Genomic DNA, 16,377 nt, shown 5'->3' with positions numbered 1-16,377 from the left:
GAAATGGCGGATGGTGGAACAACCAAAGTGACAGTGGAAACTCTACCCCACAAGATAAAAAGAACCACATGGAAGGAGGAGGCAAAGAAGACAAAGAGGGAGCGTGATAGAAACAGAGTTAAAACAGCAGTGAACCGCAGGCATACTCGATGGAGCAAGCTGGTGTTGTTGAGAGCCGTTTCTCTCTAGCCAGATAAAAGCATTCACATGGAAACAGGTTAGCTATCAGTTACGATTAGGTTAAGGTAAGCATATTGTATTGAACTCTGTTTCTCAGAGTTCGTTCGATACAACACCGGGGACTCGAGAGTGTTCCAAACCCCATATTCAGTTGGCATTCTTTCTACTGGATGAGTAAGTAACACAACCTGCCTACTTAATGATATTACCGGATGTTATACTCTGCCTTTATCATAGCACTGAGATCGGAGTTTCTATTTCAAATTGGGATTCTTACGGTTGTTTCTTGCAACAGTGGCACAAACAATAAAAACATTTGGAAATGCTACGGGGGAAAGTTGAAAATTTGTCTACAGCTGCTTTAATGAAAGGTGATTCTTTAACAGCACTAATGTTCCATATGTTTATATGGCCTAATGAACCCAGTAGGCCTGCACGATATATCGTTTCAGTGTTATCATCGCAATGTGTGCATGTGTAATAGTCACATTGTAGGACGTGTGATGTGAAATAAGGCAAACTAACTCAAACACCTAATACTACAACTTCTTGCTGCTTGACACACACACAAAAAAATAATCTCGCATGGTTCTCATTTTCCATGACTAATCTACAAGAAAAGTCAGTCTGATATAATTTACTCCAATTTAAGGGTTCTTGGATACATGGAGTTTGTTGCTAGTGGGTGACATGCAGGCTCTGCATGTACAGCAAAATGCCAATCACAATCATTTTTGATAAGTTTATCAAACAACTAAAGCAGGCCCTGCTAGTTTTTGACTAAACCTGAAAATGAGCAAGGAACAAGAGAAAAACACTGAAAGGGAGGATTTTTAAAAAAAAAATTTATGCATGGTGATGCTGGTCACGTGGCTTGGGTCATGGGCTGTTCGAGTGGTGTCTGGGCACTGCTTGGCATCCTGCACATCATAGTCTTCTTGAAAATTTGTCTACAGCTGCTTTAATGAAAGGTGATTCTTTAACAGTACTAATGTTCCATATGTTTATATAGCCTAATAACACAATTCCATTACAATTCTGTTATCCTCTTTCAATGTTGTATTATGTAAATTGTATAAACACAACATCCATTGCACACTGTCCATCTTGGGAGAGAGATCCCTCCTCTGTTGCTCTCCCTGAGGTTTCTTCCTATTTTTTCTCCCTGTTAAAGGGTTTTTTGTTTTATTAGAGAGTTGCTCCTTATCCAATGTGAGGGTTTAAGGACAGGATGTTGTATTGCTGTAAAGCCCCTTAAGGCAAATTTGTAATTTGTGATATTGGGCTACACAGATAAAATTGACTTGACTTGAATTTGGTTGCAAAAAGAAAAGCAACATAAATTGTATGGATTTTAAAATTTTAAACTTATCTTTAAGACCAGGTGGTTTTTATTTTTTTCTCATTCATTGTTGTTATTATTTTGGTGAAGTGCAGACTACATATTTTGAATTTTGGACCATGCATATTTTGGAGCATTTTTTCCAACCCGTATCAGGATGCTGTGTTACGGTCGCTCCTCAGGAATGCTATTCTGATGTATATTTTCTGGCACTTCTTTTTCACTAATAATCGATATGACACTTTTGGTAATTTTACTTTTGTAAACAACCTCTTTTTTTTTTATTACCTATATTGCCATAAATGTTGATAGCTGGTCTCTGAGCCAATGTTAACACACTAAACGCCACAGTTGATTCCGTGTCCAAAAACTGTGAGGACCTGGAGGGGTGCACAAGATGGAACAAAATTCAATTGGTGGGTCTGCCTGAGGGATCAGAGGGTCCTTGCCCCATGGGTTTTACAGCCCACCCACCGAGTGCAAGACCTTCTTGGACTTGAGGAGAAGCCTATCCTGGACTGAGCTCACTGCGCTTTGCATACCAAGCCAAGAGATGGAGAGCCACCTCGCCCAATGGTCATCAGAGCAAACCTATTTCAGGTCAGAAACCACACTTTATGTCGGGCTGGAGAGATTTCCCCTCTGTCATACAAGGGTATGAGGATTTCAATTTTTTCAGATTTCACCCTGGTGGTGGCCAAGAAGCCTGCTGCATAAGCTAAGGTGAAGAAGGAGCTGCATTCATGTCCTAACATCAAGTTTGGGCTTCATCACCCCATGGTGCTTCATTCTGCATCACTCTGCCTTGTGGTCAAACCCAAATATTTAATGAGCCAGAGCTGGTGATGTGGAGAAGAACTTGAAAAAGGCCGCTAGTCCAGACACTGTCTAATGAGACTGGCACCCTTGGTCGCCATGGTAACAGGGGACATTTGTCTTTCACTACAGGTGAACAGGTATAAGAATTTTTTTCTTTCTGAGAGGACAGTCAGTTCAATCTATTTGACTTGTTAGACTTTGTAAAGTTATCTCTCTAGTAGTGAGGGTGAAAACATTACTATCGTTTGCACAATGTTTTAGTGCCTTAATGCATAAGTGTAATATTACATTCCAGGAAACACCAAGAGTAGCAGAAGTTGAAGTCATTATTACTTCGGGTGAGCGTGCATTTATTGTGGGAAATTTTGTCTTGCATCTCGTTTGGGGGGGATTGCTTCTGCCGGGGGTGGGGTGTGGGGTCATTGTTCTTTTTTATAAGTGTTATATGTCCTTTTTGGCTTTGTCTGCTTGTTTTTTGTCTTGGCCACACCTTGACATATATCACATATAATTGGCCCTTATGACTCTGTCGAATGTAGCGCTAGTATTAAAGGTGGGGATATTACATGTTCTAGCCTCAACTGTAAAGGTTTGAACAACACTATCAAACATAGTAAAAAACATTTTCTGTGTCACCTGGAAGTCCAAATTATTTACTTACCACAAAATCATCTTAAATATCCAGACAAAATTAAATTGAACGGAAGTTGGATAGGTCAGATCTTCTCTCTTTTTTCTACTAAATCAAGAGGGGTGGCTATTCTGTTGGATAAATCAGTTACTTTTCTTCATAACAAAACTATTTCGGACCCTTATGTTAGATTTGTTATTGTTATAGGTCAAATTCACAATTTAAATATAGTTCTAGCAGTCAGTTACGTCCCAAACTGGGATAGCGATTTCTTTTTTTAAAAGATTCTTTCCTATACTGCCTGACCTGTCATCTTCTCACTTAGTCTTAGGGGGAGACTTCAATTGTTGTCTGGATACTGGACTAGACTGCTCCTCCACTGTCCCCTGTGTCCCATCTGAATGTGCAAAATTTATTTGATCCTTTATGGAGGAATTTAATGTTTCTGAACCCTGACGTTTTTTTAACCCCTCTAAGAGAATAATTTTTTTTTACATGTTCGTCATACTTTTCCATGAATTGATTTCTTTTTGTTAACAAAATGTTACTTAATTTGGTGTAAGTGTGCAACTATGACCCTATTCTTCTTTCTGACCATGCATCAGTCTCCATGAATGTATACTTCTGAGATTGTATCAGTGGGCCTTTACCATGGTGTCTTAATACAAGTCTTCTCTCTACTGAGGATTTTGTCAACTTTGCCTCTCAGCAAATATACTTCTTTGTGAATGTCAATAAAATCCCAGGTATTTCACCCTCGGTTTTATGGGAGACACTGAAGGCATTTCTTAGAGGGGAAATAATATCATATGCTGCCCATCAGAATTAATTGTAAAGGACTAGACTCGAGTTCTTAAAATAACGACTCACTCAATTGACCTTGGCTTATTTGATACATCAAACGCCAGAAGCGTACAAAGAACGTATCACCCTACAGGCTGAATATGATGTCATTATGTCTCAATAAACCACTGAGCTTTTGCTTCGTACAAGGTCCAAATGATATGAAGAGGGAGATTGAGCTAGCAAGCTGTTAGCACATTGTCTATGTCAGACCTGCTCTTCTCATCTAATTTCAAAGCTCAAAACTGACTCGGGTACAACAATTGATCCCCTGGAAATCAATAAGGTGTTCAAGGAATTTTATACTTCGCTTTACTTGTCTGAACAACAGTCAACCTTTGCTGACTTTAATAGTTTTTTTTTTTTTTTGCTGTGATCAATCTTCCCACGCTTGGACAGAGGATAGCTGGGGAATTAGAAAAAAAAAACAATTTCAGCTGAAGAGCTCAAAATTGCTGTGACTTCATTACAAAGTGGGAAATGTCCTAGTCCTGATGGCTATGCCTCAAATTTTTACAGGAAATTTTGGCACAAATTGGCTCCCCTTCTTATTGAGATGTTTAATGAATCTTTTAACTCAGGCTGCCTCCCAGAGACACTAAACCAAGCCTCCATTTCTTTAATTCTTAAGAAAGGTAAAGACCCTGTTAGGGCTCGGTCTGTTGACCAACCTGGCAACCAGCAATGAGAGCGGGGGAAGGGCGCGTCTGAAACACCTGCAGCCTACCCTACTCGTTAACCACTCTAGTATAAGTTTGTTTGCTTTCCAGAACTCGTCGCGAGTTCGTCCTGAACAGTCCCGTGAGTAAATTCTTCGTCTCGAGTTTTGTGACATTTCTGTGTCTCCCGGTGGAGTACAGATTGTAGTATTCTCCGTGTTTTTGCTTGTTTGATTATCCCCTTGTGTCAGTTCTCCTTGAGAGCTTGTTCGGAGAAGAACTCTCTTTGTGTTTTCCCCATTGGATTTTCCCATCGTGATTTTCTAGTTGAGATCAAGTTTTTGATATTCTAATTTCTCCTCTCTCACTGTGGATCTTATTACTCGGTTGGACTTCGGACTTTTAAGGAGCAGTTTGTGTTTTTTTTTCCCTTTCGGACTTTAAAGGAGCAGTTTACGTTTTTTCCCTTTCGGACTTTAAAGGAGCAGTTTACGTTTTTTCCCTTTCGGACTTTAAAGGAGCAGTTTACGTTTTTTCCTTTTCGGATTAAGGGGGCAGTTTACGTTTTCCCATTTTTAAGAAGCTATTCTCAAGTTCCGCCTGAAGCGCCTCCCCCTTCTGTCCAGGCCCGGCCGGCTCTCCTCTACGAGTCCTGCCAGGTTGGTGCTTTACCTTGTCTTGTGTTGTCGCTATTGGGTTCGTTCTACAAACCTTAACAGACCCCTTGTTTTGCACATTATACCGCCCAATTAGTCTTCTAAATGTTGTCTTTAAATTATCATCTAAATTACTGGCACAACAGTTGGAATCTGTCCTCCCTTCTATCGTTTCCCCTGATCAGAATGGGTTCATTTGAATCAGGCATGCATTTTTTTTAACTTAGGTGCATGTTTAATGTGATTTATAATCCTTCTCCCTCTGTCCTTCCTGAAGCCTTGATATCGTTAGATGCTGAGAAGGCATTTGACAGAGTGGAGTGTGATTACTTCTTTTTTTTTTTTGTTCTTAAACATTTTGCTTTTGGGGGCAATTTTATTTAATGGATTAAATTGCTTTATTATTTTCCTGGAACCTCAGTCAGAAATAATATTATAGAGTCAGACTATATTAATTTTTATAGACCCACTAGACAGGGCTGCCCCCTGAGTCCTTTGTTATTTGACGTTGCCATCGAGCCCTTCTCAATTGCACTTAGGACCAACCCCAACATCTCTGTCAAGCTTAAAACAAGTGGTGATTCCATAGGATACCTGCACTCAGTTGAGACTGAAGAGTTCACTTCGATGAGTAATGAAATGTTTCTCTCAATAAACATTGTGTCCAGATGAACTGATTCAACTTTCTGTGACTTCAAACCTTTAGTGAAATATCTGGGTACAAACTGAACCCTAGTAAGAGTGAACTATTTGCTGTTAATAAGGCAGCCCAAGATTACTCATTGTGTGATTTACCATTCATAATTTCTCGATGTGCATTTGTGTATCTGGGAGTCAGTATTCCCCACAAGATGGAGCACCTTAATAAGGAGAATTTTGCACCTCTGCAGTCACAAACTTGTAATGATTTTGCTCGTTGGTCTTTGCTTAACCTGTCGGTAGCTGCAAGGATCAACTCCATTAAAATGAATGCCCTTCCTCACTCCCCCTACCTCTTTCAACATATCCTGCTTTTCTTCCCTCAAACCTTTTTCCAGAAATTGCACAGTTTACTTTTGGAATTCCTCTGGAACCATAAAATTCCAAAGCTACGCAATCAATACTTTCAGAGACTCAAGTCACTAGGGGGATTGTCTCTACCAAACATTCTATTTTACTATTGGGCTACTAATATTAGATCTTTGAATTACTGGCCACAGTATTAGAGCTTTGATATTCCTCTTGGATGGCATAGTGGCACAGTGGTTAGTGCAGTCACCTCACAGCAAGAAGGTCCTGGGTTCGAGCCCCGGGGTAGTCCAACCTTGGCAGTCACCCCGGGTCATCCTCTGTGTGGAGTTTGCATGTTCTCCCTGTGTCTGCGCGGGTTTCCTCCGGGTGCTTCAGTTTCCTCCCACAGTCTAAAGACATGTAGGGCAGGTGAATTAGCCATACTAAATTGTCCCTAGGTGTGAATGTGTGTATGTCAGCCCTGTGATGGTTTGGTGGCTTGTCCAGGGTGTCTCCCCGCCTGCTGTCCAATGACTGCTGGGATAGGCTCCAGCATCCCACGACCCCGGTTGGGATAAGCAGCTTGGATAATGGATGGATGGATATTCCTGCTACCTAGCTAACAATTGAGGCAAACTCTGCTGACCTGGCATCACTGAAAGCCCTTTTTGTATGCTCCAATTACTTCCTCTGTATCGCTATATATATATATATATACACTACCGTTCAAAAGTTTGGGATCACATTGAAATGTCCATATTTTTGAAGGAAAAGCACTGTACTTTTCAATGAAGATAACTTTAAACTAGTCTTAACTTTAAAGAAATACACTCTATACATTGCTAATGTGGTAAATGACTATTCTAGCTGCAAATGTCTGGTTTTTGGTGCAATATCTACATAGGTGTATAGAGGCCCATTTCAAGCAACTATCACTCCAGTGTTCTAATGGTACAATGTGTTTGCTCATTGGCTCAGAAGGCTAATTGATGATTAGAAAACCCTTGTGCAATCATGTTCACACATCTGAAAACAGTTTAGCTCGTTACAGAAGCTACAAAACTGACCTTCCTTTGAGCAGATTGAGTTTCTGGAGCATCACATTTGTGGGGTCAATTAAACGCTCAAAATGGCCAGAAAAAGAGAACTTTCATCTGAAACTCGACAGTCTATTCTTGTTCTTAGAAATGAAGGCTATTCCATGCGAGAAATTGCTAAGAAATTGAAGATTTCCTACACCGGTGTGTACTACTCCCTTCAGAGGACAGCACAAACAGGCTCTAACCAGAGTAGAAAAAGAAGTGGGAGGCCGCGTTGCACAACTGAGCAAGAAGATAAGTACATTAGAGTCTCTAGTTTGAGAAACAGACGCCTCACAGGTCCCCAACTGGCATCTTCATTAAATAGTACCCGCAAAACACCAGTGTCAACATCTACAGTGAAGAGGCGGCTGCGGGATTCTGGGCTTCAGGGCAGAGTGGCAAAGAAAAAGCCATATCTGAGACTGACCAATAAAAGAAAAAGATTAAGATGGGCAAAAGAACACAGACATTGGACAGAGGAAGACTGGAAAAAAGTGTTGTGGACGGATGAATCCAAGTTTGAGGTGTTTGGATCACAAAGAAGAACGTTTGTGAGACGCAGAACAAATGAAAAGATGCTGGAAGAATGCCTGACGCCATCTGTTAAGCATGGTGGAGGTAATGTGATGGTCTGGGGTTGCTTTGGTGCTGGTAAGGTGGGAGATTTGTACAGGGTAAAAGGGATTCTGAATAAGGAAGGCTATCACTCCATTTTGCAACGCCATGCCATACCCAGTGGACAGCGCTTGATTGGAGCCAATTTCATCCTACAACAGGACAATGACCCTAAACACACCTCCAAATTGTGCAAGAACTATTTAGAGCAGAAGCAGGCAGCTGGTATTCTATCGGTAATGGAGTGGCCAGCGCAGTCACCAGATCTGAACCCCATTGAGCTGTTGTGGGAGCAGCTTGACCGTATGGTACGCAAGAAGTGCCCATCCAACCAATCCAACTTGTGGGAGCTGCTTGTGGAAGCGTGGGGTGCAATTTCTCCAGATTACCTCAACAAATTAACAGCTAGAATGCCAAAGGTCTGCAATGCTGTAATTGCTGCAAATGGAGGATTCTTTGACGAAAGCAAAGTTTGATGTAAAAAAAATCTTATTTCAAATACAAATCATTATTTCTAACCTTGTCAATGTCTTGACTCTATTTTCTATTCATTTCACAACATATGGTGGTGAATAAGTGTGACTTTTCATGGAAAACACAAAATTGTTTGGGTGATCCCAAACTTTTGAACGGTAGCGTATATATATTAAAAAAAAAGTAATTGTGATGTCATCTCTTCAGATTTGGTTTCAGTTTAGATGTTACTTTGGTTCACATTTATTCTCTATCAATGCCCCTTAGTTTCTAATCATATACTTTCTCCCTCCCTAGTAGATGGTGTGTTTTTTGTGTGGTCTCATGAAGGTGACAAATCCTTCAAAGATTTATACATTAACAATGTTTCTGCATCTTTTCAGTAGCTGTTCGACCATTTTCCACTTTCTAAAGAACACTTTTTCAGGGAGGTACGGGTAGCATAGCAGTCTATTCCGTTGCCTACCAACATGGGGATCACCAGTTCGAATCCCTGTGTTACCTCCGGCTTGGTTGGGTGTCCCTACAGACACAATTGGCCGTGTCTGCGGGTGAGACGCCAGATGTGGGTATGTGTCCTGGTGGCTGCACAAGTGCCTCCTCTGGTCGTCGGGGCACCTGTTTGGGGGGGAGGGGGTAGGGGGAATAGCATGATCCTCCCATGCGCTATGTCCCCCTGGTGAAACTCCTCACTGTCAGGTGAAAAGAAGTGGCTGGCAACTCCACATATATTGGAGGAGACATGTGGTAGTCTGCAGCCCTCCCCGGATTGGCAGAGGGGGTAGAGCAGTGACCAGGATGGCTCAGAGAGTGGGGTGATTGGCCAGGTACAATTGGCGGGGGGGGGGGGACTTTTTCAGATATGTATAGGTCCGTAGGTTTGTACGCAATACCTTCCCTGGTTTTCTCAATCTACCAGAGGATTCTCCTATTGAGGACTTTTTGACTCATCGTCTTTATTTCTGAACGTGGCTATCTCTAGAATTTACGATCAGATTCATAACTTAAGCATAGACTCACTTGATTCAATTAAGTTATTATGGGGAACAGATAGGGGAGAGATCCTGGGAAGAGCAAACAGCTCCTCTATTTGTGAGAAGGATGGTTTGATACAATGTAAAGTGGTCCACCACACTTACTTTACCAAGGCTCACCTATCTAATATTTGCAAGGATGTCTCCCTGATCTGTGACAGATGTCATTAGGCCCCTGTCAACCTTATACATATACTCTGGCTCTGTGCATCCTTGTTTAACTTCTGGGCAATGATTTTTAATACTTTGTCTGAAATGCTGGACCGGAAGCTTGACCCTAACCCTTTTCGTGGGTTTGTCAGTTTGACTTCGGGGCGTCAGTCTTTTTGCCCTCTTTTTTTTTTTAACTACTTTATTAATCCCCATGGGAAATTTCTTTCTCTGCATTTATCCCATCCTAGCTGTGTAGCTAGGAGCAGTGGGCAGCCACTGTGCAGCTCCTGGGGACCAACTCCAGTTCATCTTGCCATGCTTTGGTCAGGGACACAAACAGGAGTATTAACCCTAACATAGATGTCTTTTTGATGGTGGGGGAAACTGCAGCACCCAGAGAAAACCCACCACAGACACGGGGAGAACATGCAAACTCCACACAGAGGACGACCTGGGATGATCCCTAAGGTTGGACAACCCCGGGGTTTGAACCCAGGACCTTCTTGCTGTGAGGCAACAGTGCTAACCACTGGACCACTGTGCCGCTCTTTCTCTTTATCCCAAAATAATGTCATTGCCTTCACCACTTTAATCATAGACAGATCCTGATGAAATGAAAATCTCATGTACCCCCATCTCATACACATTGGAGTCAGGACATACTATACTTTCTTAAGTTGGAGAAAACAAGGTTGTCTCTCCAAGGAAGATCCAACGCATTTCTCAAGGTCTGGGGCCCCTTTCTCAAGTACATCAATAATACTATGTTTTCAGATATTCCAACCTAATAAATTAATTGTGGAAGTGTAAGATATGGCAATGTCAGTTTTTAATTTTCATCACCTTTCTTTCTGTTTTGTTTTACTTTGTTTTAATGAGTAGCAAATCGACTTTAATGTGCAGTTGAACATCTTCATTATTATGTGTTTTTGTTGTTTTCCAGTTTACTTGTTTTCCTGCTGGTATATGTGTATGATATTGTTTGGGTTTAGTGGGCTCGGTGCCCACTTCTTTATAAAAACACATGCCTTTGCTTTCTGATGGAACGTTATAAAAGGCAACTGTATTTGTACAATCCTGCAAACCCCCCCCCCCCCAAAAAAAAAGAAAAAGTTTAACTGTAAACAAGCTGACCACATGATGCAAAACCAAAAACAAATCACGTGCCGCTGCTGACCAACTGCAGGCGATAGTGAAAAACATTGTTGACTAGTTTCAGGCAATGAACACTGGAGGAAACGGAAACACGCTGCAGGAACCGCTACTCAAAAGACACACAGTGAAAGTGAATGATTATGATTCACAATCAATCTCCCAGATCCTTGCCTAATCTTACCACACCAAACCCAAAGTTAAGCATCTCTAATCTAATACCTAAACTTAACCATTTGTAAAGCAACAGTATCAAACTTCTGATATGCTGTTGACACTCAGTTATATGCATGTGACAAAATGTTGCCAGTCAAGATAGATTGGAAACAGCATAATGCTTGTGGTCAGTAGTTGGAGCTGCTCATTAGCACGCAATGTTTTGTAGGAACTGTAAAATACATTCTTTTGTATCTGAAAGTTTTGTCTGTAAAACTGTGTTGGGCCGAACAGATTTACCAACCTTGGTGAAGGAAATACTCTTTTGTGCTATTGTCTCAAAGATTTTTATTTTATTGTATTCATTTATTTATTTATTTTGTTTTTGTCATGGCCTGTGAACACAAGGCAAAACATCAAATGTGCTACATAAGTACTTTTCATCACTTTTAAAATTGCTCTGTCCACTCACCATTGAAGCTGACACTTCGGATGTACTTGAGCAGCTTCTTTCCTCCAGCCAGCTCCATCTCTGTACAGATCCCCGAGTACTCCGGACACAGATCTCTCTGCATGTTGTGGAGGGCATGGGCCATGGCATACACCGCATCTATTACAAACTGGACTTTACCTTCCTGCTCGTACTTTGAATCGATTCCAATCCGCTCCTGGCCTGTGAGAGTCAAAACAACATCAGAAATCACATCATTTTGTACCCGAAAATTGTGTCAAAATAGCTTTACATCTAGTGTAGCTTATTGTGTTTATGGTAAGAAGGTCAAATAATATATTTTGATATTTATATAATTTGAACACAATGCCAGTGGGAGGGCAGGGTGTAGCATCTCACGCATATTCAAAGAGATATTTGTGAGTGACAGCTGAGAAGGCGGGACAAAGGATAAGATAATAAACTGCTAACTTTCATGTGCTCTTTGTTGCAGCCATAAAATGCACATTAGACATTGTCTTTGTTAGCCGTGGGATCCAAGAAGCAGAACTATTTGGTCATACTACGCCAACCGAAAAGCCTGATCATGACAGTTACCCAAGTCAGCTTTGGCTAATGTTAATGCACTGTTGTGAGAAGTTGGCTCATGGCAACACCTCATAAATCAAAGCTCCTTCTACAAGATAGATTATTTCCCCACTTCAAGAGCCAACACCAGGCTGCATATTCAGTTGAATTCACTGACTTTCACACTGCCGGTAACTGATGTTTAATTTTAACTAACATCAGCTCCTACAACTTCAACTATTTGCCTAACAATTGGTTCCCTCCAAACTGTTCCAGTATTTTTATACATATGTATATTACAAAGTAGGTTAAAAAAAAACTGGGGGAGGGGGAAGACACATTAGTGGAAGAATTCAGACTGTTGGCAGCAGGAGAGTCTTAGATTTCAAAATCATTAGACTGCTGAAGCTGCTATTTTTCTGGCACTAGCTGAGAAGTAAAGACTGTGTGCACAATATTATAAGTAAATTGTGTGCACATTGATTCCAAGTTTAGGGCTTCTGGTGGGGAAAAAAAATGCAATTTACACTTATTGGGGTGCTGCATCTCTCCCCAAATTAGGCACATAGGAGTGCTTATGTATACACATAAACATATAGATACTGCTGCAAACAAATAAATAAATATAACGGTTTGTTTTTTGTTTTGTTTCTTTAATCTGGACTTAAAATGTGGTTTTGGTCAACAAAAGACTGCCACTATTATGTCTGCAGCTGAAGACATAATAGTGTTTCAAATTTTTATTTTTTTTAATTTCCCCTCTTTTTCTCCCCCAGTTGTATCCAGCGAATTACCCCACTCTTCCGAGCCATCCTGGTAGCTGCTTCACCCCCTCTGCTGATCCCAGGGAGGGCTGCAAACTACCATGTACCTCCTCTGACACATGTGGAGTCGCCTGCTGCTTCTTTTCACCTGACAGTGAGGAGTTTCGCCAGGGTGATGTAGCACATGGGAGGATCACACTATTCCCCCCAGTTCCCCTTTCCCCCGAACAGCCGTCCCGACCAACCAACTAGAGGAGGCGCTAGTGCAGTGAGCAGGACACATACCCACATCCAGCTTCCCACCTGCAGACATGGCCAATTGTGTCTGTAGGGACGCCCAACCAAGCCGGAGGTAACACAGGAATTTGAACTGCCGATCCCTGTGCTGGTAGGGAACGGAATAGACCGCCATGCTACCCGGATGCCCCGTGTTTCAAATGTTAACTTCATTTTGTCTGTTGTGTAGATATGCATTATACCTTATTACAAGCCAGACTTTCAGTGAGGGAAAACTAGTGATCACACCTGAAGCTTAGATGAGAACTTGGAAAGTTTGGATGAATGAACTTGTTGCAAATACAAGGGAAACACAATCAGCCTTTTCCCTTCTTGAATTGGCTATATTTTCTGTTTGACAACTATAAAATTACCAAAGGTAGCATTTGGTAATTTTCTGTTTGCACTACAACCATGTGAATGGAAAAGGCTGTAATTTAAAGGATCCCAAGTAGCATAATATATTGCACTACCCTATCTGCCAATGGAAAAAGACAGTGATTTACAACACTCCCAGCTGGAGTAACTCAGACAGAGTAGGATTAATTAACATGAATCTTCTTTTGTCCTGTGATAGAACACCTGCAACATCAAACACACCCTGTCAACAAGCCCCATATTTCGAAGCAGCACCCTTTGTGCTCTGTCTAATAGCTGAACCATTATAATACTTTTGAAACACATCCAAGATTCATGTCCGACCCATCACCATTGCCTATCAGCACACAGCCATCAGTATAGGCACACTCATACACACAAACATGGAAATAAAAACCCTGGTAACACTTTAGTATGGGGAACATAAAAAAACTTAATTACTAGTGAATTAGTAATGATCACGATGTCACTTTAGTATGGGGAACATATTCTAAGTAACAGAAACTTAATTTACAGTAATTTAACACTATTAACACTTGTAGTCTTGTGTTTTGTTATGTAAGAACAGACCATATTCATTAAGTGTTAGTAAGGGAGAATAACTCTTCTTGTGGTACTACCACCTTATAAAGTCCATACTAAGCAAAGCATATTGAGATGGTACTACTAATAAGCAATAATTCTGAGGTTATAGAGGGAAATCTCATAGTTAATGGCTTACTGGTTGTATAATAAGGCCATGCAGAATAAGGCATTAATGAGTACGTAATAATGACCAATCAAGAGCCAATATGTTGCTAATTTGCATACTAATAAGCACCTAATTAATGGTGACTACGTTCCCCATACTAAAGTGTTACCAAAACCCCTTACCCAGACCAGACTTTCCCGAACCATTTCATTTGTCTGTTTTCCCTTACTATAGCTTATATCCCCTGTGTTGCTGTAAAGCCCCTAGAGGCATTTTTTTAAATTTGTGATACTGGGCTATACAAATAAAATTGACTTGACTTAATACTGCAAACAAGAAAACACCCACATAAACTTACTTGCACCATAACGTAACATGAGTTTGTACTCCCACCCACAAAATAATGTTATTTTGCCTGTGATTTTCTATTCTTACACCATCTCTGTCTTTGGTCTCGACAGTGAAAAACCCAGCCCATTATTGCTGCTTTAAAATACAACATATGTCCACCCATACCATGGTTAAGTGTGAGTTCAAAGGTAAAGCAATGCAAGGGTGAAGGGCCAGAGTGACAGCTGACATGTCTACATATATCTCCTGTTATGTCAATAGGTGGTGAACCTTGAAGAAACGAGAATGGAGCCCCTCTGAGCCCCTGTGATCATTGTGCCCTCAGGCTATTTGTACTGTACTCCTGGAAATGCACTACTGAGCCTTTGTCTTCAGCTGGACAATGTGTATGAAAAGTATCATCAATCAAGGGTTACAATGGTTAAACCCCTCGATGCGTTTCCATACCTGGATCCGGGCTCTGTAGTCTGAATAGCGGCGGTATGATGGAATGGAATAGAAATGGTATGGCTAGGGATATCAGAGACATTTATGTAGGATGTTGTATCTAACTAGTAACCTACCTCATCTACAGTTTCTCTGCATCTTTTCCAACACCCCTGTGAGCTGTCACAACAAAATAAACCATGATTTGCATATCTCATATAAATTACATAGTGAAAATTATCTAAAATGACTATGAAGCGGACTGTGATAATTTAGATGTCTGCAATAAAGTGGCAATAAAATCAGGGTCAAGGCACAGCTGTAATACACATGACACCAAACAGAGCATCTGCCAAGTAAATGTTTGAAATTAGGGTTGTGCGATATCACCAAAATCTAATATCCTGATATTAATCATTTTATATCCCGGTAAATGTACAAATCACGATATAGCACATTTTCTGAAAATTCAATGAATAAATAGTTTCTGGTCCATGCACCACCACCCCACCACCCCCAGCGTGTGCACACACTATGTGTGTGTGTGTGTGTGTGTGTGTGGAGGGGTAATCCCGCTCTCTTTGAACCAGAGAGCAGAGGCAAGTGGCCCAGCCACAATGATAGGAAAACAAAGTACTCAGTGAAACGAATGCACATAAATTAAGACAAGTCAAGTCAATTTTATTTGAATAGCCCAATATCACAAATTACAAATTTGCCTCAAGGGGCTTTACAGCAACACAACATCCTGTCCTTATAACCCTGTCCTTAGACCCATCACATGGCAATGTCCATCAGCCAGTAGTTGTCACAGCAGTGAAAATGCCCAAGTACTCTGGTAGGGCAGCCTGGGAGGCATTTCATGGTCAGTTTGAACTTTTATCCCAGGCAGAGGGGTGGTCGGTAGAGACTAAGGCACTGCAATTAGCCTTGCGCCTTACAGACGATGTTCTGTCTGGTCTGCTATTGCTTAGCCCAAAGAGCAGACATAGTTATTGGGCTTTAGTGGGGGCCATGCAGAGGCGGTTTGGACAGTGTTTACAGCGTGAGCTCTTGTGTAATGTACTGTGTAATCAATGCCGAAAATCTGGGGAGCCGCTGCAGGTGTTAGCCAATGACACAGAGAGCCTGATGCAGCAGGCATATGCATATATGCTCCCAGAGGTACAGCGCAAGCTGGCACGGGATCAGTTCATCACAGCCCTCTTCCCCACTGAATTACGTGTCCAGGTACAGCTGCAGCATCAACAGTCTTTGCAGATGGTCTTGGAGATGGCTGTGGAGAAAGAGAGAGAGTGCGGGCTGTGGCTGCTGGGAACTGGCCCATCTGCTGTGACAGCTGCAGTAGAGTGCTCCTTGGAGGGAGAAAGGCCAGCATGGGTGGCTGAAGTGACTGAACTGATAAGGTATGTATCACTACAGACAGCACGCAGGCCATGCCAGGGCCCCAGGGTCTGCTGGGGGTGTAGTCAGCCAGGGCATTTGGTCAGGGAGCCCCCCAAGTCACCAAGGGCACAGGGAAATGGCTAGGGGCCCGAGTAGAGGGGGATATGCAGACCATGGCCCCAACCCTAACTCCAACCCTGTTTTCTCAAGCCACGCCGTCGAGAGGAGGGGCCCAACAGCACAGCCTGGGGAACTAGGTCCCACTCCCCCCAAAAGTAGGTGATAACACATGTCTGGAGCC

The 16,377-nt window shown here is 41.7% G+C and overlaps 1 protein-coding gene across 1 annotated transcript in view; it reads right to left on the bottom strand.

The window, feature by feature from the left end:
* Nucleotides 1–16,377, bottom strand: part of LOC130108509 (metabotropic glutamate receptor 7) — a 491,728-nt gene that overhangs the window by 127,037 nt on the left and 348,314 nt on the right. Inside the window, exon 6 of the mRNA XM_056275469.1 lies at nt 11,259–11,459. Within this exon, the coding sequence (XP_056131444.1) occupies nt 11,259–11,459 (201 nt within the window). The remainder of the gene's footprint in view (nt 1–11,258; nt 11,460–16,377) is intronic.

This window comes from Lampris incognitus, chromosome 2, assembly GCF_029633865.1.
Source record: "Lampris incognitus isolate fLamInc1 chromosome 2, fLamInc1.hap2, whole genome shotgun sequence".
NCBI classification, from domain to species: domain Eukaryota; kingdom Metazoa; phylum Chordata; class Actinopteri; order Lampriformes; family Lampridae; genus Lampris; species Lampris incognitus.
The sequence above is the reverse complement of the archived record's forward strand: the minus strand, read 5'-3'. Positions and strand labels throughout refer to the sequence as shown.